The 21845-nt window shown below is 41.2% G+C and overlaps 1 protein-coding gene across 1 annotated transcript in view; it reads left to right on the forward strand.

The window, feature by feature from the left end:
• LOC113169164 (A disintegrin and metalloproteinase with thrombospondin motifs 16) overlaps positions 1-19208 on the forward strand; it is a 39238-nt gene extending 20030 nt beyond the window's left edge. The window contains exons 11-24 of the mRNA XM_026370350.1: positions 1363-1458; positions 3941-4089; positions 4825-4997; positions 5093-5223; positions 6054-6177; positions 6325-6569; positions 6749-6884; positions 8065-8191; positions 15780-15984; positions 16885-17079; positions 17181-17237; positions 17357-17575; positions 17668-17815; positions 17919-19208. Of these exons, the coding sequence (XP_026226135.1) occupies positions 1363-1458; positions 3941-4089; positions 4825-4997; positions 5093-5223; positions 6054-6177; positions 6325-6569; positions 6749-6884; positions 8065-8191; positions 15780-15984; positions 16885-17079; positions 17181-17237; positions 17357-17575; positions 17668-17815; positions 17919-18034 (2121 nt within the window). The 3' untranslated portion in view covers positions 18035-19208. The remainder of the gene's footprint in view (positions 1-1362; positions 1459-3940; positions 4090-4824; positions 4998-5092; positions 5224-6053; positions 6178-6324; positions 6570-6748; positions 6885-8064; positions 8192-15779; positions 15985-16884; positions 17080-17180; positions 17238-17356; positions 17576-17667; positions 17816-17918) is intronic.
• Positions 19209-21845: the final 2637 nt, after the last annotated feature.

The following is a 21845-nucleotide window of genomic DNA, read 5'->3' on the forward strand; positions in this document are numbered from 1 at the left end:
TGAATATTTTTCATTTTAAGAGGCTTTTAGTTTTAGTTTAGCTTTTTAGTTTCTAGTTCTGGAAAAAAGTTGAAAATGTCCCACACATCATAAGATTGATTTCAACTCATGATATCAGCACATGGTATCCTCCTCATCTAAACATCTGAACATCCATACATTATTTCAGCTGCAGCTGCAACATCTTTTGGAATTGCTCTCTCGTGGGTTTCTTTTTTTTGGTCTCATGCTGCTCGTGTCTGTTCATGCAGCCGATAGCAGGAGAGGACCCCAGTGCACGAGACCCAAGTTGACCCACGTAGTCTTCATGCTCACCACCTTCCCAGCCACTTGTTACTCATAACAAACACTCAAGCATCAGCCTCTGCAGTGCAGTTCAGCGTATAGTGAACTCGTATTTCATGAAACATTTTGGCAGGAATGGTCGAGATAAGGCACCTCTGGAGGAGCCAAGTGATACTCTCCCTGGCGTGTGTGGTTAGACGCAGCTTGGTTACAAAAGGCAAAATCATGTGTATTGTGTTTTCTCTCTTGTTTTCTCCCTTTCTATCTTTAACTCCGTCTCACTCTGTCCATCACATCTCACGGCCTCTCTCTGTCTACGCCTTCCATCAGTTGCACACTCTCCGCCATTTTTACTGTTACAAAAGACCTGAGCAAGCAAAACAGCTGGACAAACAGGCCCTGGGATGAATTCCATGGTGGCTCTTGGCGGCAACTAGCTGAGGCCAAGGTGCCTGTCAGCATCAGCACTGAGTTGTCAAAATCTGATATAGTCATTCAGATAGTAATAGAGTGGACATGTTAAAAAGTAATGGGTTGTGTTTCTCAGACAATTCGAGCAGGGAAACCACCCGGTGCTCCCATTTGAATCATTCAGACCATTGCTGAGAAACACAGTAACATGTGTACACACATACACAAGTTCGATACTCCCCTTCATTTTAATGCAAGGGCGTTTCACTTTTTATCTTTTATCTAACTAATGCAAATAAATTTAAAAAAAAAAAAGATTACAGTTTTGTCATCGGTGCAACAGTTGCACCAATTTTGATTTATTTTTTAAATGTCGCTATCCGAACTACTAAAGCATAAATAGTTGCTGCATACCAATAACTAGCCAGAAGATGATTATTCTGACAATCTATAATCCCCAAGCTCTCATCAACATGTTTTAATAGTTCTCGAGAGGCTAAAAAGCAGTACTATCATCATCATTTATCTTTTTTCTTTTTCCCCCTCATTGCTTGATTTGTTCCCAGCTCTTGTGAGGATACTGATAACACTCAGAACTGACATTTGCAGCAAGACATCATGTTAGCGGTGTCACTTACCCGTTGCCTGTATCTCATGCTGTTCCAGGATATCTGCAAGGCTCTGTGGTGCCACCGCGTTGGAAGGAAGTGCGAGACCAAATTCATGCCAGCAGCTGAAGGCTCGGCCTGTGGCCCCGACATGGTGATTTAACACGTGGTCTTGTGTGTGTGCAGTGTGTGTGTGTGTGTGTGTGTGTGTGTGTGTTTGAGATGAAGGTGGCATCATATGACTGCCATGGGAACCCATTCAATCTGATTGGATTTTTTGTTCTGCACCTTTTAGGCAATCTTAGTGGTCATACTAATAATGTGTCCAACAGCTGGTAGGGACTTGCAGCTACCTATTTTCTTCTCCAAGATGTCAATGCATCGTCCATGAAGGGGGTTATTAAGTTACCCTTTAATAATACCATCACTAAGATGTTTGTTCCATTTTATACAACAAAGTCAAAATAAGTTTGGTCTTGTTTTCTGTGTTTGTGTTGCCAATACATGGCTCCATGGCAACATCTCACCAAATAAATCCACAAATGAAAAGCACCAAACAGGAGCCTCTCAGAGTTTTTGCAGTCATAGTGAAAAAATACGTATCCATCAGAACTACTCAACGACTCGAACAAGAACACTGAACCTGACAACTCTCCGATTATCTGTTCATGAGTAACAGACTGAGTTGAGCAAGACCAATGAAACTGAAATAAATGGATTAAATTTTCTAAGTTGACGTTGGATCGTTTTTCAGTGTGCTGCGTAGTATCATCTACTGTGTGGCGATTGGTGTAAGAGGGGTTAGAGCTTGTAAGCAGATGTGTCACACACAGCACATTTATCCTCCAAGGGATTTGCTCTGAGTGGGCAAATGACTGAGTCAGGCTGAACTGACGGAGAGGCCATTATAAAAGTAACTTTTATTGATTGTTAGATATTGCTGAGACTCAGTTTGTCCATTTTGAGAAAGAAAGGTTTTGAACTGAGTGACATTCCACTTCTTTTAATGGCATCTTTTTTTTTACACGCCCACGGGACTGTGTCCCAGCTCAGATGGATGCATGCACTTGTAAGCAAAGGGGAAGGTTTTCGCTCAACTTCACTGCTTTTTCCAACTGAATTGAATGCAGCGTCAAAACGTCTTTTTCTATTGGGTGCCACACTTTCTCTCTATTATTTCACCTCAGGGAGCATCTGCAATTGGTTTGTTGCTGACATGGCAAAAATATGCCGATGGGGTTGGGGCCAAAAAGCAATCTGTGCTCTTTATTTATTCTTTCTTTCCATCTTTCAACCCCAAGGATCTGTCTCTCTCTTACCATGTCTCCCCCGACTGCCCCTCATCAACATTCTCTTCTTAATATATTGAACTTTATGGTTTAATCTCGCCCTATCTCTCCACGGGACAATTAACTGAGCAAAAACAATGACAGGCTCGCTTAAGAATCTGTGGCACTCATCTGCAGAGGGGAAGCTGAGCAGAAATCAGCTGTTCTAGTTCGTATTTAAGGACCGCGAGATTAGTTTGAAAGGTGTGTGTATGCTAGTGTGTATGTCTGTGTCCTCGTGTGCAGGCATGAACACACAGCGAGAACAGGAACAGCTGAACATATGACCCCCCATCAGCACTCAAGCCTGAGTGTTGTGTGTGCTCAGTGTAGACGTGCTCGCAAAGGCTCTCGAGATCACTCCAAGACAGTTGAGACTTCACCAGCAAAAGACTTGGAATATATTTCGATGTCTTAAGGGAGTTTAGATCTTACAAAAAGAAGTCTTCTCACATTACGTTAAGGGATTTGTAGTGAAGAAATGCTCATTGTTAAAATGCATACAGTAAAAAACTTTAGATATGTGTGTCCTGTAGCACATTCGTAATTTAATTCAGGATTATACTGACAATTTGCAGTCACTTAACTTGTCATAGAGTTTCTGCTTCTCCTGGTTGCCTCTTGGAGCAATTTTAGCAGTAGGAATTATGAGCAACCAGACTGTGAGGGAAGTTACCCTCGTCGTGTTGGGGAAACATAAAAATGTTGAAAATGCTACGTTAAACGCTGCCTGACCTGGTTCATTCATATACTAATTAATCCACCATGTAGACTTACTGGAAGAAAGTTATATTTGATGCTTGACAGATAATTTAGAAACAACTAAAGATGTTTTTGTGAATGCTTATGAGCAGTGTTACTCTATTTATTTAGTCGTTTCTGACTACAGTTTTGTGTTTTAGTTGTTTTTTACTCTATTACCGTTAAAGAAAGAAAAACAATGGCTAAATACAGCATAGAGCAACAAGAAAAGAAAATATGTCAACCACAATGGTAAGTGTATTATTTCACTGTGGAGAATATCCTTGTAAGGTATGAGACAGTTTTTCCACATTTTAGTTGTGTTTGGCCTAGATCTGTTAATTCTAGCTGATGACAGCTCAAGGTAGAGACTGTCTGAAAAGCAGCACTACTGGAGCTCTCTAATAGATGTTTCAGTATATAATCAGGACTGGACCCCCGCGTTTTTGACAGGAGTTAAACAGTAGAGCGTGCGAGTGTCACAGATCTCTGCTAAGCTTTGATTGACAGTTATCACAAAGAAAGCATGTCTCAAATTCACCTTCTTTCTTCTCTCTTTCGGTCCAGTGGTGTCGTCGAGGCCAGTGTGTGAAACAGGGGGATGAGGGTCCAAGGCCTCAGCATGGCCACTGGTCTGAGTGGTCATCGTGGTCTGCCTGCTCACGAAGCTGTGAAAGTGGAGTCACCTACCGAGACAGACAGTGCAATAACCCCAGGTAGAGAAATATGCATTAACAGTCTTCAACAGATAGCTCAGAGATAGACAAGAGTACATTAAGGCACATGATTAAAACTGTGAACATCCCTCACACGGATGTGTCTTTTCATCACTTATCAGCCCGCTTAGTCCCTGACTCATCAGTCACCCTGCATTATTTGTACTGCCAGTCAGTCAGGGGGCCCTATTCCAAAGTCCGGGGCCTTTTTTTCAGGATCTGCCAAGTTCCTGACAAGTGGTGGGTTAAATTAGACAGGGAGTGATAAGAACAAAGTACGAGAGATGGTGAAGAAGCATGGTGGTGGAAAGGAAGGAAAAGAAAACAAAGATAAGTCAAAAGTGAGGGGAAGTGGAAAGAGTGAAAGAGATGATAGAGGAGGGATTAAAAAAGCAAAAGATGAAATGTAGGGATATAAAACAAGTAAGAAAGAGATAAAAGACAATGTGCACTGAAGGCTTACAAAAGGTATAATTGTCCCTTGGAAGGGATTTTATTAAACATAGCCTGGGGGGAACGCCAGAGATGGAAGAAGCCCACACTCACACTCAGGGAGGGATGTTCACATATGAGTCACACCAAAATACAGCCAGTGTTATTTCTAATATAACTTGACTCGCTCCTTCTGTAGGTCATGTGAGAAAACATCAATCCGGATCGAAATAGTGAAAATCGAATTACTAACAAACTGGAAAGTGTGATTTTCATTACATTTGTATGTATTCCTCTCTGCAGACCTGCATTTGGAGGGAAGTTCTGCGAGGGCCCCTCCAGGTCCTACAAACTTTGCAACACTGGGGACTGCCCCCCCAACGCCACTGACTACAGAGCCCAGCAGTGTGCTGAATTCAACAGCAGGCAGTTCAGGGGATGGTACTACACCTGGAGGCCATACACCAGAGTGGACGGTGAGATGGATCCTTTTATTTATTTATAAAATGTATGATCGGGTTTCATCAACTGGAAATGGAAGTAAACAGTTTGTTTCTGTCTTTGCTTCCAGATCAAGATGTGTGTAAGCTGTACTGCTTCGCAGAAGGCTATGATTTCTTCTTTGCCCTGGCAAGCAAAGTTAAGGATGGGACACTGTGCTCACACGACAGCTCCAACGTCTGTATTGACGGACTGTGTGAGGTAAAATGCAGTAAAGTCTATAATTTCTTAATCGCTTGAACCATTATTTGTGAATATAAGCAAAAGGAATGATGCAGGCAACACATTCATACTTTGTGGCATACTGTGTCTTCAGCTGCACATTGCCACTCTATTATCTCATTCACCTTTTCCTTACCATGCCATCCTTTTTTAATGGCAGTACAAGCCACACCATCACAGCACGTTCAAAATGATGCCATGTCCTGCTGAAATATCCACTGACTTCTCATGGGAAGTTTCTCTCTCTATAAAAATCCCATGCTTAAGCATTAATGCAGCCTTTACTTGTATGTAAGTCACTGATGCCATGGGCAGTGACGCAGCCCCATTCCCATGCAGCTGCTGGCTTTTTATGTCCTGAGCAGAATATCCATTTTCCCCCAAACCGAGCTGAAAACATTTCCACTGTCTTTTGAATCATCTGACATGAGCTCAGCCCCAGAGAACTTGGTGTTTCTGCACAGATTTGACATATGTCTTTCTCTTTGCTTGAGATGGACTGTCTGTGTATTCCTGATGTCATGTGGCCACATTTACCATTTGTAACATGATGGTTGTTAATGCAATGCCATCTTCAACAGAGGTTTTCACCCTTGGTTTTTATGCAGAGTCCCTGAATCTTTCCACAATATAACGTACTGTAGATAGTAAAACAAATTTTGTGTTGCAGCCAACAAACCCTGAATTAGCTTAAATTTACAGAATATAATTAGGTTGGTCAGTGAAAATCTTTTTCTTTGTGCTTTTGTCAGATAAATAAAGGTTCTTATCTACACTTTTTATAAACAACAATGATGTTTATTTCACAGAGAGTGGGCTGTGACCGTGTGTTGGGCTCCACAGCTGTGCCTGATTCTTGTGGGGTGTGTAAAGGAGACAACTCCACTTGCAAAATCTATAAAGGACAGTACACCAGGCAGCATTATACTAACCGTAGGTTCACTTGGTTGGATGAAACTGTATTGTCTGCCCTTTCTTCAAGACATAGTATATTTTATCTGAAATGTCTGTAAATGTTTGCTTTAATTATGATTTGTTATTATTGATTTACGCTTTTTATGTGCGGTTCTCTTTTCTCAGAGTACTATGCCGTGGTAACCATCCCAGCGGGGGCTCGCAGTATCCGTGTTATGGAACTGAACACATCCAACTCCTACCTGGCTGTCAGGGACACCCAGAGACACTACTACCTGAACGGCCACTGGACAGTTGACTGGCCAGGCCGTCACCCCATCGCTGGAGCCATTTTTGAGTACAAGAGACCGTATAACAGACCAGAGAGCCTCATATCAAATGGTCCTACCAATGAGACACTGGTGATAGAGGTAAAGGATCAATGGATCAACAATTGCTTGTTATTTTTCAGTACAACAAAACATATCAGACCTCTCCCATTTACCTTTATCTCTCACTTCTTTACTCCTCTTCTTGATTACGTGCCTTCATATAATTTTGTTTCTCGTTGCGCCTTTCATCTCATCACTCTTACCATATTTGCCTTCAGATTTTGTTACAAGGCTGGAACCCAGGTGTACGCTGGGAATACACGCAGAGGAAATCTGAAGAGAAAAAGAACCACAACAAACACAATTATACATGGGCCATCATACGCTCTCAGTGCTCAGCAACTTGTGCTAGAGGTATGTACTGACATGAATGCCAGAAAAGGATTTTCATTTGAGTTATCATATTGCGTATTGTTCTAAGCTGTTAAAAATGTGCAATAGCGTGCTCTTTTACATTCGGTGCATACATTCCAAAATTATTTTTATTTAGTCTATTGCATTTATTAAAAAAGAGGATCAGTCACATTCAGATCTTCAGATGTTTGCCAGTCCACAGATTAGGATGGTTTGTAGATCAGTGGATAAGCATCTAAAGCTTAGTCTGGCTCCTCTGATCTCTAATGAGGCTTTTAGCTGCAGGTTAAATGGAGAGGGGAGCGTTGTTCCCGTCATTACTGAGGGGACATAGCCCTTCCTTGGAACTGATGGAACCTCTACTTGATGACCTGCTATTACATGCGCACACATACACACACACACACACACACAAAAACAACAAGCAAGTACACACATGCATGGCTTAGACCAGTGTCCCTCCAGAGACCTAATATAAAACTCACACATGCACACAAACATAAATAATGTCATGATGACCGAGGCAATCAGCAGTCAGAGTAATAAAAGTGGATGTGTGTGTGTGTGTGTTTACTCACATTTCTTTTTGTGAGTGTATAAACAATGATGTATTTGTGAGTGTGACCCTGCTCGGCATCAGGAGTGGGAACAAAGCTCCCCGTGTTGAGTTTTTGTAGCTTGACCCCCCCCCCCAGGTTAAAGTTCCCCACCCTTGTCTGCTTCTGTCCTCCCTAACCACCTCCGCCTCTTTGTTTCCTTATTGCAGGTCACGATGGGTGGGGGGTTGTTGGCTTTTATTAAAGAGTGTGACTTACTAACTGGCCTGTAGGAGTTGAGATGTGCCGACTGCCTTTTCCTAAGGCCAAATACCGTGGTACATGTGAAACTGGGAATCAAGTTTCACATGAAATCAAACAATAGTGTTAGATCTGTATTTATGTCAGAACTCCAGAACACTCATTTGGAGACATCATCAGTTTAAACACGTGTTTTCTACATGTTTAAATAATAAAATAAATATAATGCTAACTTTCCAGAGCTGTTTAATCCATCACATCATTAGTCACCTACCTTTTTGTTCTACTTGTATTTTATAGTAGCCGTGTGCAAACAGACTTTAGACTGGAATTCAACATGTAACTACAGTGTGTCTGAAGTCTTTTGTATATAACCCATACAGGTCAGATGAACACCAAGTCAGCATGCTACAAAGACTTGAGAGTGCAGGTGAACACATCCTACTGCAATCCCAAATCAAGACCCGCTACTGGATCGATGCCTTGCAACACCCAGCCGTGTCCTGCCAGGTTAGACCCTATGCTCTATCAAATGTTGCCAGTCATGCACACACATTTAAACATGTTGTCACTGAATCTCAAGGGGGTCTTAGTTGTGATTAGTTCTGTTTTTGTTGAGAAGTCAAAACTCAATATACTAATTGATCATTTATGGCTTGAAAACATTCAGAGCCTCTCAAATTTATCTTCACTCTGTTTTGAACTTGCTTTCAATCTGGACATCATTATGAATGGTATTTGAACTGTGGAGACATTTCCTCATATTTTCCTGCTACATTTTGGAGGAGAAAAGGCTGAATATTTGGTCCTTCTAGACTTCTTGACTTCAGAGTATGTCAATTATTTAATTGTTCAATTGGCGTGTCCTGAAAGGGCTATAAAGTGTACTGTGCACATGCTTTGTTGTATCTCCTCATAATAAAGCGTCAGGCAACACAGGCCGTGTTCTCCACCCTTTCCCCAGCCCAGGAAAGCACCTGTTCTGCGATGACGACATTTTTCGATCATGTAATGAAAAATAACTTACATTTTGGCCAAAACATGCGTGTGAGACACGCAGGGAAGTTCCACTGGACATCCTGTTTGTGTCTTCATCCAGTTCCGCATGATACCTCAGTGACTGTCAGGAACAGTTAACCTCTGTGGTTGTTTAATACAGCAGGCCAAGAACCTGTAAACCTTTTTCACATGTTGCATGACTGCGGGACCTAAGCTCATACGAAAATATGCTCTGTCTGTATCAGGACTCATTGGGGACTTTTTACTTTTAGATTTGTACTTCAAAAATGCTGCTATGTGCAAAATGCACTGCCAGCTCATTCGATGAGACGTGTCTTTTTACACGCGGGCGCGCCAGAAACAACCCCAGGATTCATTCGCAGTGTCAGTAGGAAACACGATCGTATGCTGATGTTCACTTTCAGGATGGTGTGATGGCTTTTCTAGAGTAGATGTTAGTAAAATGTCATTGAGAGTGGCACTAACGCATTCGAATGTACAACAGTATGACAATATAGTTTTAAAAAACACCAGTGGGGAGCAAGAGCCACTAATGATTCTGTGGTTTCAGGGTGTGGTTTCATTGGATCTTGGCTCAGCTCAGTTGGTTTGGTCACTGTCTATAGCCCTGACACTCAGGGCCAGGGCAGTGGATTAAAGATTAGTCAGTGTGTTCTGATGCTACGGACATTATAGGGAGTGGTGTGGTTGCTGACAGGCAGAACATGTGTGAACACACACACACAGACACACACACACACACACACACACACAGAACTGTAAATGTCCCTCCCTTGTCTGTACTGCTCTGGACAGTGTCATAAAGGCTGAAAAGAAATCTGTAAAAGATGCTCTTGGGGTCACTCTTGTTTTAATGAAGTCGCAACATGAGATTTCTTCTTGATGATGTGTTTTTTACATAAATAAGGTTTTTGTTATGCTGTATGTGTATTTGTAAGGTGTGGACAGATATTAACCACGAAAATGAGGTTTTATGATAAACCTTGTACCATCTTTAAAACAGGTAATGGGCCCAAGTACTTTTTAAATACCAGTCAAACCAACATATTGCCCAATGAAAATGCAGTGTATCATTCCTGCAACAGCTGTTGCTGAGGTATTACTTCCCCCGAGTCCATTTTCTGCAAGTGCACTTGCAGAAAATGCAATAACTTCTAACTTAACACGCAGACGTTATCTCCTGGGTCCCCAAAATTCCTGTGGACGAAGGAGATTACCAGTGCAACATACAGATGATAGACAGAACCATGCATGATGCTTTACTTCTCTCAGCTGCTTGAGAATGCAGTTTCCAGATGACTTTTTAAATGTATTTTTAAACAAAAGTTTGGTAGTAACGTAGTGTAAGGTTTCTAAATAGACGTAGTAATTCAATGCAGCTGTTTGCAGCTAGAAAAACTGGACACCGCCTCTAAACACTTGATATACTGTATAGAGTAGCATTCATACTATAGAGCCAAGTGCACGTCTTCATCGTGTGGAGATATCTAATCAATTATCCCACACATTGTTTAAAAATAAATATTATATTTCTATTATTTAAATCTGATAAGCACTTATCACCTCATCTGTGCTTTTGTAGTTTAAGTCCTGCAATTAATAAACAAAGACAGTTCTTCTAGAGATTGTAGACCAAGAACTACCACTCACTGTTTAATGCTCAGTACATTTACAATGGGGAGCCTCCACATTGCTACCGCAGCACAGACAAAGCAAGACCACAAGGTTTTTAACAACTGCTGTTGTGGCATCCATTCCTCAGTCTCTCTGTTCTCAGTATTCCCTTGTACCTTCTGAGCAATAGTCTGAAATATCAGCCAAGTTCTTGCAAATGAAGTGGACACTGCTGACAAGCTGTTCCCTGATTTATGAGCAGAGAGGGGTTTGGCTGGGAGGCTGACCTCATCTCAATCAGTGTTGCATGTGGATGTCCAGAAAAATTCTGTTGTTGTATGTCCAAATGTGAGTTTGTCCTTTGCATGAAAAAAAACAGTTTTCTTGTGTTGTGGTTCAACCAAGCCACTTGAATTGCTATGAGAACATATTGTTATTAACTTTTTTTAAAGTTTGGAGAAGGCCGTGCAAGAGACAAGACACAGTGAGGCTTTGTTGCGCCTTTCTTCCCGGACATCACTTTGTTTCCAAGAGGCAGTGAAAATGAATTACAATAAGAAGACAGGGCACGGCAAGAGAGGAACAGCGCGTGCAGCATCTCTCTTCCTTCAGTATCTCCCCTCCTGCTCATCACTGTCTTAATCTGTATTCCACTGTCAGTGTCCCAACACCTGCTGAAAAAAAACAACATGCTGCTGCAAAAATGTTCTCAAGGATACAGTTTTATGCAGGCCACCAACATTATGTAATCAGCACTGAAATCATGGAATTCCAGTCACCATTTATCTCATATTTTATAGTAACCAACAGCTGTTTCAAGGGGGAATTTTCCTCTGTACAGCAGTGTCAGTGCATGAATATTTCACTCCCGCTCGGCTTTTTTGGAACAGGTGTCGTAGGAAAATCCTGCATGATGACCACAGAGCTGTCTCATATTCACTGACATAATGTAGCGACTCTGTTGACAGAAAAAGAAATATATGAAGTCATCAGAAAAGGGGGACTGTGTCCTCCAGAGCTTTGTTAGGCCAGACATTTTAAGTAATAATGGCATGTTTGTGGTCCGCTGTGTCATCATGTGTAGTACTGTGCTGTATATTATGTGTTCTTTCCTGCTTTGATTTCACTGTTATATTCACTGTTATGTTAGCAGTAAGAATATAGGTGATTTCCACTCAGTGTAAATAAAAGAAACAGAGCTGTGAGGCACTTTGGATGAAATGTGAAGCAAGGTCAAGCTTTCATCTACGTTATGTGGCCTTCCAGAGCAGATGGACATGCTGGACTGTTACAGTGCAACCTGTCAAATGTCATTCACATCAAATGTAACAGAGAAGTGTGAGTTGAACAAATTCTTAATTTCACTATACAATATGAAGCTTTAACATTTTAAACATCCGTTTAAACATGACACTCATTGAATGGTCTCAACCACCCTCGAATAAACCTAATTACAGAAAGAGATATATTATATATTGTATGTGCATATCCACGTAAACCTAATTTATACAGCGTCGTGTATAATGTTTCGATGCAGCATTCAAAGTGGAACATTTTATTATGTCCCCGCTGGTAAATGGATCAGAGTGGAGAAAGGAAACGAAAAATTTCAGGACAGGAGAAGGTAAACGCCATGTCAGTGTTTGTGAATTTATGCCAACAAACAAAACAATTCAAGCTTTATCTTGACATTTATAGCACATGAATACACTGTCATTATCTGGTAGCCACAGACAGTGACTGTGTCTTTTCCACAGGTACTTGAGCTCTTACTCATCTCACACACAAAACCTGTGTCCTCTGCAAGAGTTGCATCCTTTTTTGCAAAACCTAGGGCCACTTTTTATACCCTTGGCCTCTCGTTTTTTACCTTTGTGTGTAGGCCATAAGGTTAGTTTCTGTGTGTCTTTGTTTCTCTTTGTCTTCTTCTCACACGTAGAGGTATAGGTGAAGCCTTTGAGGTCAGAGCTACAGCAGGCTCGCCCAGCCTCCACTACAGTGTCCATTACCTGGATGGCTTCAGGCTGAGTTGTGAACATAACCCTAATGGCTTGGACACTTTGATGTGTTTTTGTCTGTGACCTGTCCAGCCCTGTCCGACCCAGTCCAACCGCCCGCCCATACACACACACACACTGATACTACCAACCAGACAGCCAAGGATAGCTGTCACTCAGTTAGTCTAAGTTGTGCTCAGGTTGCAGCACTTCCAATCTCTCAGCAGGGGATTTGTCGGGCTGTGGCTTTAGGTCAAACATACGCACTGTCTGTCTGCTTGTCGGTCTGTCTGTCTGTCTATCTGTCTGTCTCAGTGTCTGTATCTTTTAAAAGTCATGTATTAATGTGCTCAAACTGACATTCTCACTGTCTCAGCTGCTCCCCTTTCCCTCACACGTTATCTTAGCACTTAATGCTGCTAACTGTTTCTTTCCACTTTGCTTTTGTTTGTCTCTCTCTCTCTCTCACACCCCACCACTTAAAAAGTTACACACACACTACCCCTATCAGCATTTACTCACTAATGGATTTGTGTGTTTACACTGAGTTGAGGAAGCAGTGATAATAGTGGTTGTAAAGTAATCTCACAACTGTTTACACTCCTCTGCTGGGACTATCTCCTTCATTATCTACAGCTGCTTAGGTGTGTCTTTGTGCTTGAGAGTGTGTGAGTGTGAGTGTGTGTAATAAAGAGAAAGAGAGAATTTGACATACTAGAGAGGCAAAGCACAATTTTTTAAATAAATCATATAATATGTGAAGGTTGCACAATTTATTTATTGACTATTTGTACACTTGTACAGACTATTTGCCTGAGATTTAGTTGAAATTGCCCATCATAATGCAAAACATTAGTACAACTACTCATGATTATCAGTTATTATGGTCAAATCATATTGTTAGTCGCTTTTGCAATAATATTGTCGACTAATGTTCTGCCTTTATTGATCAGGTGTGACATTGTTAGTCAGTATATACAGCTCCTCTGAAGTAATAATTACAATAATAATCAAGAAAATAATGTGATATTGTTGAAATATATTGATTTCTCAACATAGTTAAGGAAACATTTCTTCACGTTATCATCACTGAATTCTGAACAGGTTCAAGAATTATCCTAATAATTCAATAATTCAGAGAGTTTGGAATTGTCAATCTTGAAATGCAAACATTGAAAGCAGCAGCATTCTTGTGTTACAGCAGAACATTTGCACACTTATAATAATAGGTAATCTATATTTCCCCGCATTAGTTACAGCCAAGGCCTCTATGTTGCATTTCCATGCTTTTACACTGATTATGCGTATTTGCAGAAATGTAGTGCAGTGAATACATATCAGAAATTTAAACCTGAATGTCCATAACATGCATATAATACGGCACTGTTTGTTTCTAATGAACAAACTAATCTGTGTTTCCTAATGTATTTGAGTTCAGTTTCGTGGTTTAATGAACTAGAACTTGTTTCATGTGTACCTTTGCCAAATGCCTGCTGTAGTATAAACTCTCAGCTGAGACATGAGTTGCATGGACCAAAACATCCACACTAGACCAGACAAGCTGGCTGTGGTCATCAGTCCATCTCCGCAGGTCATACTATTTAGAGGTGCTGTACTTATGAACAAGCATGACATCACGGAAAAAGGTTTCCGATGCCCACTCACATTTAGAGCATGATACCATTCTGTCTCGCAGAGTAGACGTACACTGGTGCAGAGAAATACCCATACGTAATACATAAATACATAAAAAGCTCAGACGCACCCCCAGTGGCACAGCCATTAACACTGGTCAGGGGTTATTTAATGCCCCTGGTGAGAATCTAGACAGCTTAATTTTGACCACAGAAGCTATCTGACACTCTGTCCACAGGACATCTGATCCGCTTTGCTTCTATACAGAGGGTGTGATGCTTACTCATCCTCCAACAACACATACTGACAGCAGCCAAGTCACAGAACACAAAGTGGTCTATAATTTGATATGGCATCAATCTGTATATTATACCAATGGCCATTCCACTGAGGTCACTAAGGTGATGAACGTCTGGTACAAGTGTCTTTCACTATTAATTAAAGCTAATATGTGACCTTTCTCATCCGCCACATCACAAAACCATTCAGCCACTGTCCACCAGATGATATATTTTATTTTTCTGTGCGGCTACTGATATCTGAGATGTGACTAAATGGACGTGAGACCATCAGAATAGGATTTCATGAAGTTTGCCAGCATGATGTCATGCTGTAGCAAGCTGGTAAAGTCCTTACATAATAAATCCAGGATATCAACTAACCACAAGCTTGTATGTTACATCATCTTGGAATATTTCTGGGCATATACAAATACAAGATATATTGGATTTTTTTTTTCGATCTTGAAGCCAACAGCGCGAGCAGAATGTGTCCAAATAAGTCTCTTGAAAAATACAATGCGGCTCTGAAAATGACTGTGACTCTAGTTCGTCTTCTGCTTGCTGTATTTATGCATCTAATGACTCCATAAAGGTGCTATTTTTGTACCAGAGGCTAATAAATATTTTGTCAGCATGTTAAATATGTTATATGGACAGAGGCACTTGAACGTTTGTGAACACAGTAGGAATGCAATTAAACAAATTAGACAAAACATCCTTAATTTATTTAATGTGGAAAATTTTATGAAAACATTTAGGGTTAGTAATTCATCTCATTTCAGTCAATGAGAAATATGGATTTTCACAATTGCAGACTGATCTTGTGTGTGTCATGGCTTAAGGAAAGTAGATTTCTGAAGACCTCAGAGGAAGACATGGTTTGACAAATGTTTTATGGTTGGATCAGTTTCTACAATCACTAAGTGAATGAGTTTAAAATGTTTGCTTTTGTTTGTTTAGTTGGGTTTCCTTTATCTGTTTTAAAGATAATGTTGTGGAAATCTGATCTGCTTGTCATATTTATTCATAAAAAGATAGAAAAAAGAAAATTCTAAAGGGTTCACGAACCTTCAAGCACCACTGTGTGTTGATCAAATCTTAAATGATCAACACAGACTGTTAGCCTGTGTCTTGAGTTTGAGGATAGATGCAATGACCCTACGAAGGATGTAAATGTGAAGATATTTGAAAAACTAGATTTTGTAGGATGTTAGGAGTAGAAAGTATAATTGGAGGTACTAATAAAAGACATATTTAATGTTTAGTTTGAGACCTGTGTTTATGCTAGGAGGGGGTTTAAATTTGTTCAGTGGGGCTTATGTTACAGATTAAAAGCATGCCGTTTCAGTTACTCTGAAGCCAGTCAACCGTGAACAAATGTCTAACACCTGATAGAATTAGGTCTGCAGCACTCCACTGTGTCTGATGTCACACAGTCTTCTATGGCTGCTATCTTTGTACAGTTACCGTGTCTTCCCTGCAGGCCTGTCTCTGTAAGTGATTGAGGAGCTTTGCATGTTGACTCAGCAGGCTTGTATTGTGTTGTCCCAGCTGGTCTATAGGAGAGTGGGGGGTGTGCAGCCGGAGCTGTGGAGGTGGAGACCAGACACGGCAGGTCCAGTGTGTCCAGAGAACCAGCCAGGCCAACGTAGAGACCCTGGCTGACTCTCGCTGTGGCAAACCCACCCCAGCCAGAAGTCAGGCCTGCAACACAAAAAGCTGTCCACCAGTTTGGACCACTGGACCGTGGTCACAGGTAAGCGTGAGTGAAAGTGATCGGGCCCACAATTTAAAATATTTAAAACTTTGAATGAACCTACTCAGTCAGTAGAAGCAGCCAAAACTACACAGCTACACTCACTGTGCTGTTAAGTGAGCCCTTGTGTTGATGGCTTCACCACATTTTATGACAGTGATCTCAGTGGTTTCAGACTACGTTCACACTGAGACCTCTTATGTTTTGTTCTCTGCCCAGTTCCTGTACATTATATGTGGTGAGTCATAGTACTGTTAAACTTCTTTAACTCGGATTTTTACCCTAAATATCCCGAACGACCTTCCACAAGTTGACTTCCTCTCTGGTACACACAGTGCAGTGTGTCACAGTCCTGTTTCTTGGATGCAGTGAACACTTAAAACATTTCAATTATGGCTGTGCCATAAGATGTGTGCAAAGGGTCCAAACTTGAAAGTTGGGGGGATTTGTGGCCTACCTCAAAGGAATTATTAAGGAAGTAAAGCACAATAAGTCACTGTGACACAGTAGCCATGCTGAAATGCTTTTAGTGTATAGTTGGCTTGTTAACATATTTTCCCTGCGACATTTAGGTTGTTTAACAGCTGCTTTATGTCAAACTGAATTCATCTGGACAAAGCCTTATTTTTAGTAGAAATTACTTGAAGCACATACCTATAAAATGATAAATGTGCTGCAAATGTATTTAAATTAAACAATTACATAAACAATATGATATAAATCTATTTAATACCGATATTAATAATAATAATAACAAAACAAATGTTCCCCAATCATGAATTTCCCTTCTGCCTCAGTTAGCATTTTCCTTCTGGAAGCAACCATTTAAAGAAAAACAAAAGCTTAAATTCTTTAAAGTTATCAAGTATCAGCATCATTGTGTTTCTCTTTCTCTGGCAGTGTTCTCGTAAGTGTGGCAACGGATTGAAGAAGAGGACAGTTCTGTGTACGAGCACCAACCCGGGTGCCCAAACACGCACGCTTCCAGACAGCGAGTGTGCGGCCCTGACGAAACCTGCAAGCCAAGAATCCTGCTTCATCAAACGCTGCCAGAAACAGCGCAAGGTCCAGTGGTTTGTCTCCACGTGGCAAGAGGTATTATGGGAACAAAAACAACACATCTAATGGATCCAGTGGTTGTGCAGGATGTAAGGATTTTCTTCTGATTCTCTGTTTCTTCTCTGCCTCATGTTCAGTGCTCAGTAACGTGTGGTCATGGGCATCAGGCACGGTTCATCAAGTGTGCAGAAAAGGTGTGTAAGATGTGTGCTTTGTACTTAAATGTGACAAATGAAAGTTGCAATTTATCAACCTGTAACTAACATTTTATCTGAGGGTGTCATGTTATATGATGACATCTTGTGTTTTAAAGGACACAGCTGGGAAATACAGAGAGCTTGCTGCCAAGAAGTGCCACCACGTACCCAAGCCAACAGTAGAGCTCCACAGGCCCTGCATCATGGCTTCTTGCCCTGTCCGAACTACCCCACCGGTCTACCAATGGGGCATGCATCATAGGACCATTTTTACACCTCAGCCCCTCCCTCAACCTCTGCCTCAACCAGAATGGCACTCATCCCCTTGGTCTCAGGTATATTAATAATAAACAGAATTATGTAGCTCAGTCATACAAGAAATCTGGCATTTGCATTGTAAATAGTTGATCTGTAAATTGTTCTGCAGTGCACAGTGACATGTGGAGGAGGAGTACAGGCCAGGATGGTCCAGTGTCTAGTTCAGGGGAAGCCCTCCCCTGGCTGTGCACTCCATCTTAAACCTTCAATGTCCCAGGCCTGCAACACCAACTTCTGCCCACCATCTGAGAAGAAAGGTATAGAATCTCTTATATCTCATTGCTTTGGTCCTTGTACTCATAAAACAACTTTGATCGAATAGAAACAAACTTATATACTTGTTTTGTTTATTTTCCACAGACCTTGCGTGTAGGGATTACTTCAACTGGTGTTACCTGGTGCCCCAGCATGGAGTCTGCAACCATAAGTTCTATGGCAAGCAGTGCTGCCAGTCCTGCTCCAATTCAAACCTATAATCACACCAAGCAATTCTGTCTGTGTCATAGACAGATCTGTAGGTAGATAGGACAAAGACTACATTTGACGTCCATGCTTGAAAAGTGTATTTGCTTTAAGCTTGTGGCACTCACTGAAAACAAAGGACATTTCAGTGGAAGTCCAAGACAGTCACAGTGCCCTTGTGATGCTGGACATCTGGATACAAGAACCTGACGCTGACAGCACTGCACAGGAATGTGATCAGGACAGTACAAATAAAGGAGAGAATTATGAAGAGGAACTAGCAAAATTGGAGTCTTGATTAAAGTGAATAGGCCTGACATGTCCATGCGAAACAGAACACCTGAAAAATCCCAGCTTTGTTTATGTACTGTATCTGTATGAACAAATCTGTAACCAGGACATCTAACATCCCCCAGTCAACCAAAGGTCAGTGATGGCAGACCAACAGAGAAAAATGGCTGACAGTGTTTGAAGCGCTGCCACACAATAACACGTGATGCTCCCTGGTCTGGAAAATCTGAAGTTTGACATTTCAAAGAAGCAAGAAAGAAGAAGGCATCATTTTACTCTAAGGCTTGATAAAACACAGTCTAGGGTTTGTCGTATACTGGACAATAGCAGAATACTCTGTGTGGTCATGAAAAACATAAAAAGGAAAGGAAAAAAAAATAACTAAAGGCATCCTCCATGAGAGAACCGCTCTGAGATGGGTCAAGTCTGCGTGAAGTGACTTTCATACTCTATGGTGCTATATTGTTGTCTTTTGTCACCAAATCAATGTGAAATCCTCAAGTTATAGGAAAGAACAGCTGAATTGTGTGACCCATGTACAGTATCGATTGTTTTATTTATTGGCTTTACAATACAGCATTACTAGACTGTATTAATAAGCAGTATAAATATGTCCTTTTAGTACTCTACTCTAAATCCATCATATTTTGTATTATGTTTCATAGAACTTGATGCTGACGAAATGCACCTTTATTCAAAACGTTCATTTTTGTGTGTGTGAGATTTTAAAAGTGGGATTCAGCAATAACAACAGCGACTGATCATTTATAACAACAAGAACAAAAGGTGCGAGCTGTTTGATAGGACACTGCTCCATTTTCACACCATATCACATACAAGGCGGTCGTGTATCGCCCGCATTGACATTACATGCACAAATCAACACATATTGGGTTTGGTGACAGCTAATGCAGTTTCAATGTGATTTTCACAATGTAAATGAAATAAAAAATAAATATTTGTCATGTCAGCAACTTAGATGTAGCATGATTTCATTCTTTGCAGCTGCACCACATTTTACCATGAATGTACTTTGGAAAGGCTGAATGTATTCTTGTAAAAAAAAAAAAAAAGACTCGGGCATCTGACATAATGTTTTACATGTTTTCACATTACTCTACTAGAAACAGCGTAGAGTAATGTGCAGACAGCCCTTATGCAAATCTGACACAGCGTCTTTAATGGGAATCTTTGTATGTTTTTCAGACACAGTGTAAAATATGTTTAAACCCATTTTACTTCATCTGCAGCACACTACAGATTAGCATCACATGTCACATCATAACATAATGACACTCCAAAGAAATGTGATCTAGTATCTAAGCAAACACTCTCGGGTTTAATGCTAAAACCTGGTTTTCAGCCAGCATTCTGGCTAACAGTAATGCCAACGTGGTATTAGTCATTTCAACACTTATGACATATTGTGTCTGGGCTTTACTCTTTATTCATTTCTCAACAAGTCAAGGAGACGCAGATGCCCAAAACAAAATCACCATTGTCATAATCCCCGGGGCACAGGCCCTCTGATGGATATGGGCTGGAGAGAAGAGGAGTGTGAGAAGACAAACTGAGGAAAAAAAAAGGGGGGAAAGGGAGGAAGCAGGGCATCTGTGTGTTTGATGGTGTCATAGAAAATGCTGTGAGAACGGAGCGAGAGGTGGGTACGGACAGAAGAAAGGGGATTTCCTCTTTGTCGACCACCTCTCTGTAGTTGATTTACAGTGTGTCAGCTGTGGGCACTGCATGAGTCTGTGTGTATAGACACTGTATTACTGAATGTAGGCCAATGTGTCAGTTTTGTTCACAAGTAGATGTCTGCACCACATTCAGAGATGCACAACTGTTTTATTAATCAATGCCAGGTTGCTGGTGAAAAGCACCACAACAGAGAGAGAGAGAGAGAGAGAGAGAGGAATGCACTGTCATCAGCCACTTTGCACCCGAGTCAAGTCAAAACTCAAAGCTGAGGTGAGAGAAGAGGCACTAAATAATACAATGTCCAGATATCCCGGCTATGATCTGCTGCTACATGCCATACATTCTCTCCTGGTGTCTGTTTGCATTTCCTCCTCCTGTCTTAAAATACGCTTGTGTGTGATTTTAAGACTCGAAACTGCCGTAGCTGTGAACATACAGCTCAGGTTTTTTTTTTTATATTGCTCGATGAGACATGGCCCCGTGATAGACTGGTGACCAGTTTTTGTTTGACTGTTCAACAGCAAAAGATCATTTATTGCTTCAGTGAGCTTGGCATTTGTTAGACACCCAATTTATTTTCCTCTCACTCTCCATAATTTGCTACAGCTGTTTAACAAAGAAAACAAAGAACAGGAAAAAAAAAAAAAAAAAAACCCAACCGCACGAGAAGAATGGGATTAAGAGGATGAAACATTCTGTTTATACAAAGACAGTGATCAGATTAAAGCTTCCTGTAGATAACAAAGGTGATCGAGACGAAATCTGCCAACATCCAAAGCGTTACCTAACCCCATGTCAAGAAACTATGCTATCGCTGACTGTATTTGTTTAGAGAGAGGGGGCTCGTAAGCCTTGAGGCTAAGGTTCACGTGAAGTTACAGAGTTCTTATCTTTCCATCCAGATGCACCTACAGAAATCCCGGCACCTACCGGCCTGCAGGGTGCCTCCTGCTGCAGTCATAAAGAGTAATGCAAAGCACAACAACACTCGGAAATTCCACTCAAAAAAAGAGATGAGGACCTTTTTGTGCCTTTTTAAAATTTCGAGAGGTAATCGAATCTCAAACAGGACGCAAATAGTGTACGTTTGCTCACAAGGCCTGACTAAGGCAGGACACACAACTGCAGAGAAAATGGCATATTATACAACACACGTTTTCTTTTCCATGAGCTCTTTTGTTACAAATATGAACATTAACCTTCCAATTATTATTTCTGTGTTAGATGGTAAATCAGGTTTGTCTTTCTTGGAGGTCCAACAAGGTAGTTGTCCAGTAATCCAGTGTTATCTGTACAATAGCACCCTCTACTGACCATGAACTGAACACACAAGCCAAAAACAGCTCATATGCATCCACTACAAGCCCGAACTCGAAGAGGGCATTGCTTCGATGTGTGTTGGTGTGTGTTTGGGTTTTCACAGAACATTAACAGAGGCACAATAATATAACAACCGCAGGAGAATCGAACCCGCGGCGCGGGGTTGAGGGCGCAGAGATCTAACCACTGAACCAAGAGACGGCGCGTCAGCGCGCAGCTGACATAGTGGTGAAGTGCATGATGGGTAACCAGGGTGCCCCCGCTGGCCGTGTGTTTATCAAGAAAGGTAACGCCCCCGTGTACCACGATAAAGTGCCTGATGTAAAGTCCAAATTACCGCAAACATCATATTTAGAGCGACAAAATCCGATATACAACTAAACACCTGTGTTACATATATTCAATCGTATGTGTGCTAGAATTTAACTATGCACGAAACGGAGACTTGTTTAAGTTGGAGCTACACTGGCATTACATGAGACTCTCTTATGGGGTCCTGACTTGGGGCCTTGG

Source organism: Anabas testudineus, chromosome 16 (genome assembly GCF_900324465.2).
Source record: "Anabas testudineus chromosome 16, fAnaTes1.2, whole genome shotgun sequence".
In the NCBI taxonomy this organism is placed as follows: domain Eukaryota; kingdom Metazoa; phylum Chordata; class Actinopteri; order Anabantiformes; family Anabantidae; genus Anabas; species Anabas testudineus.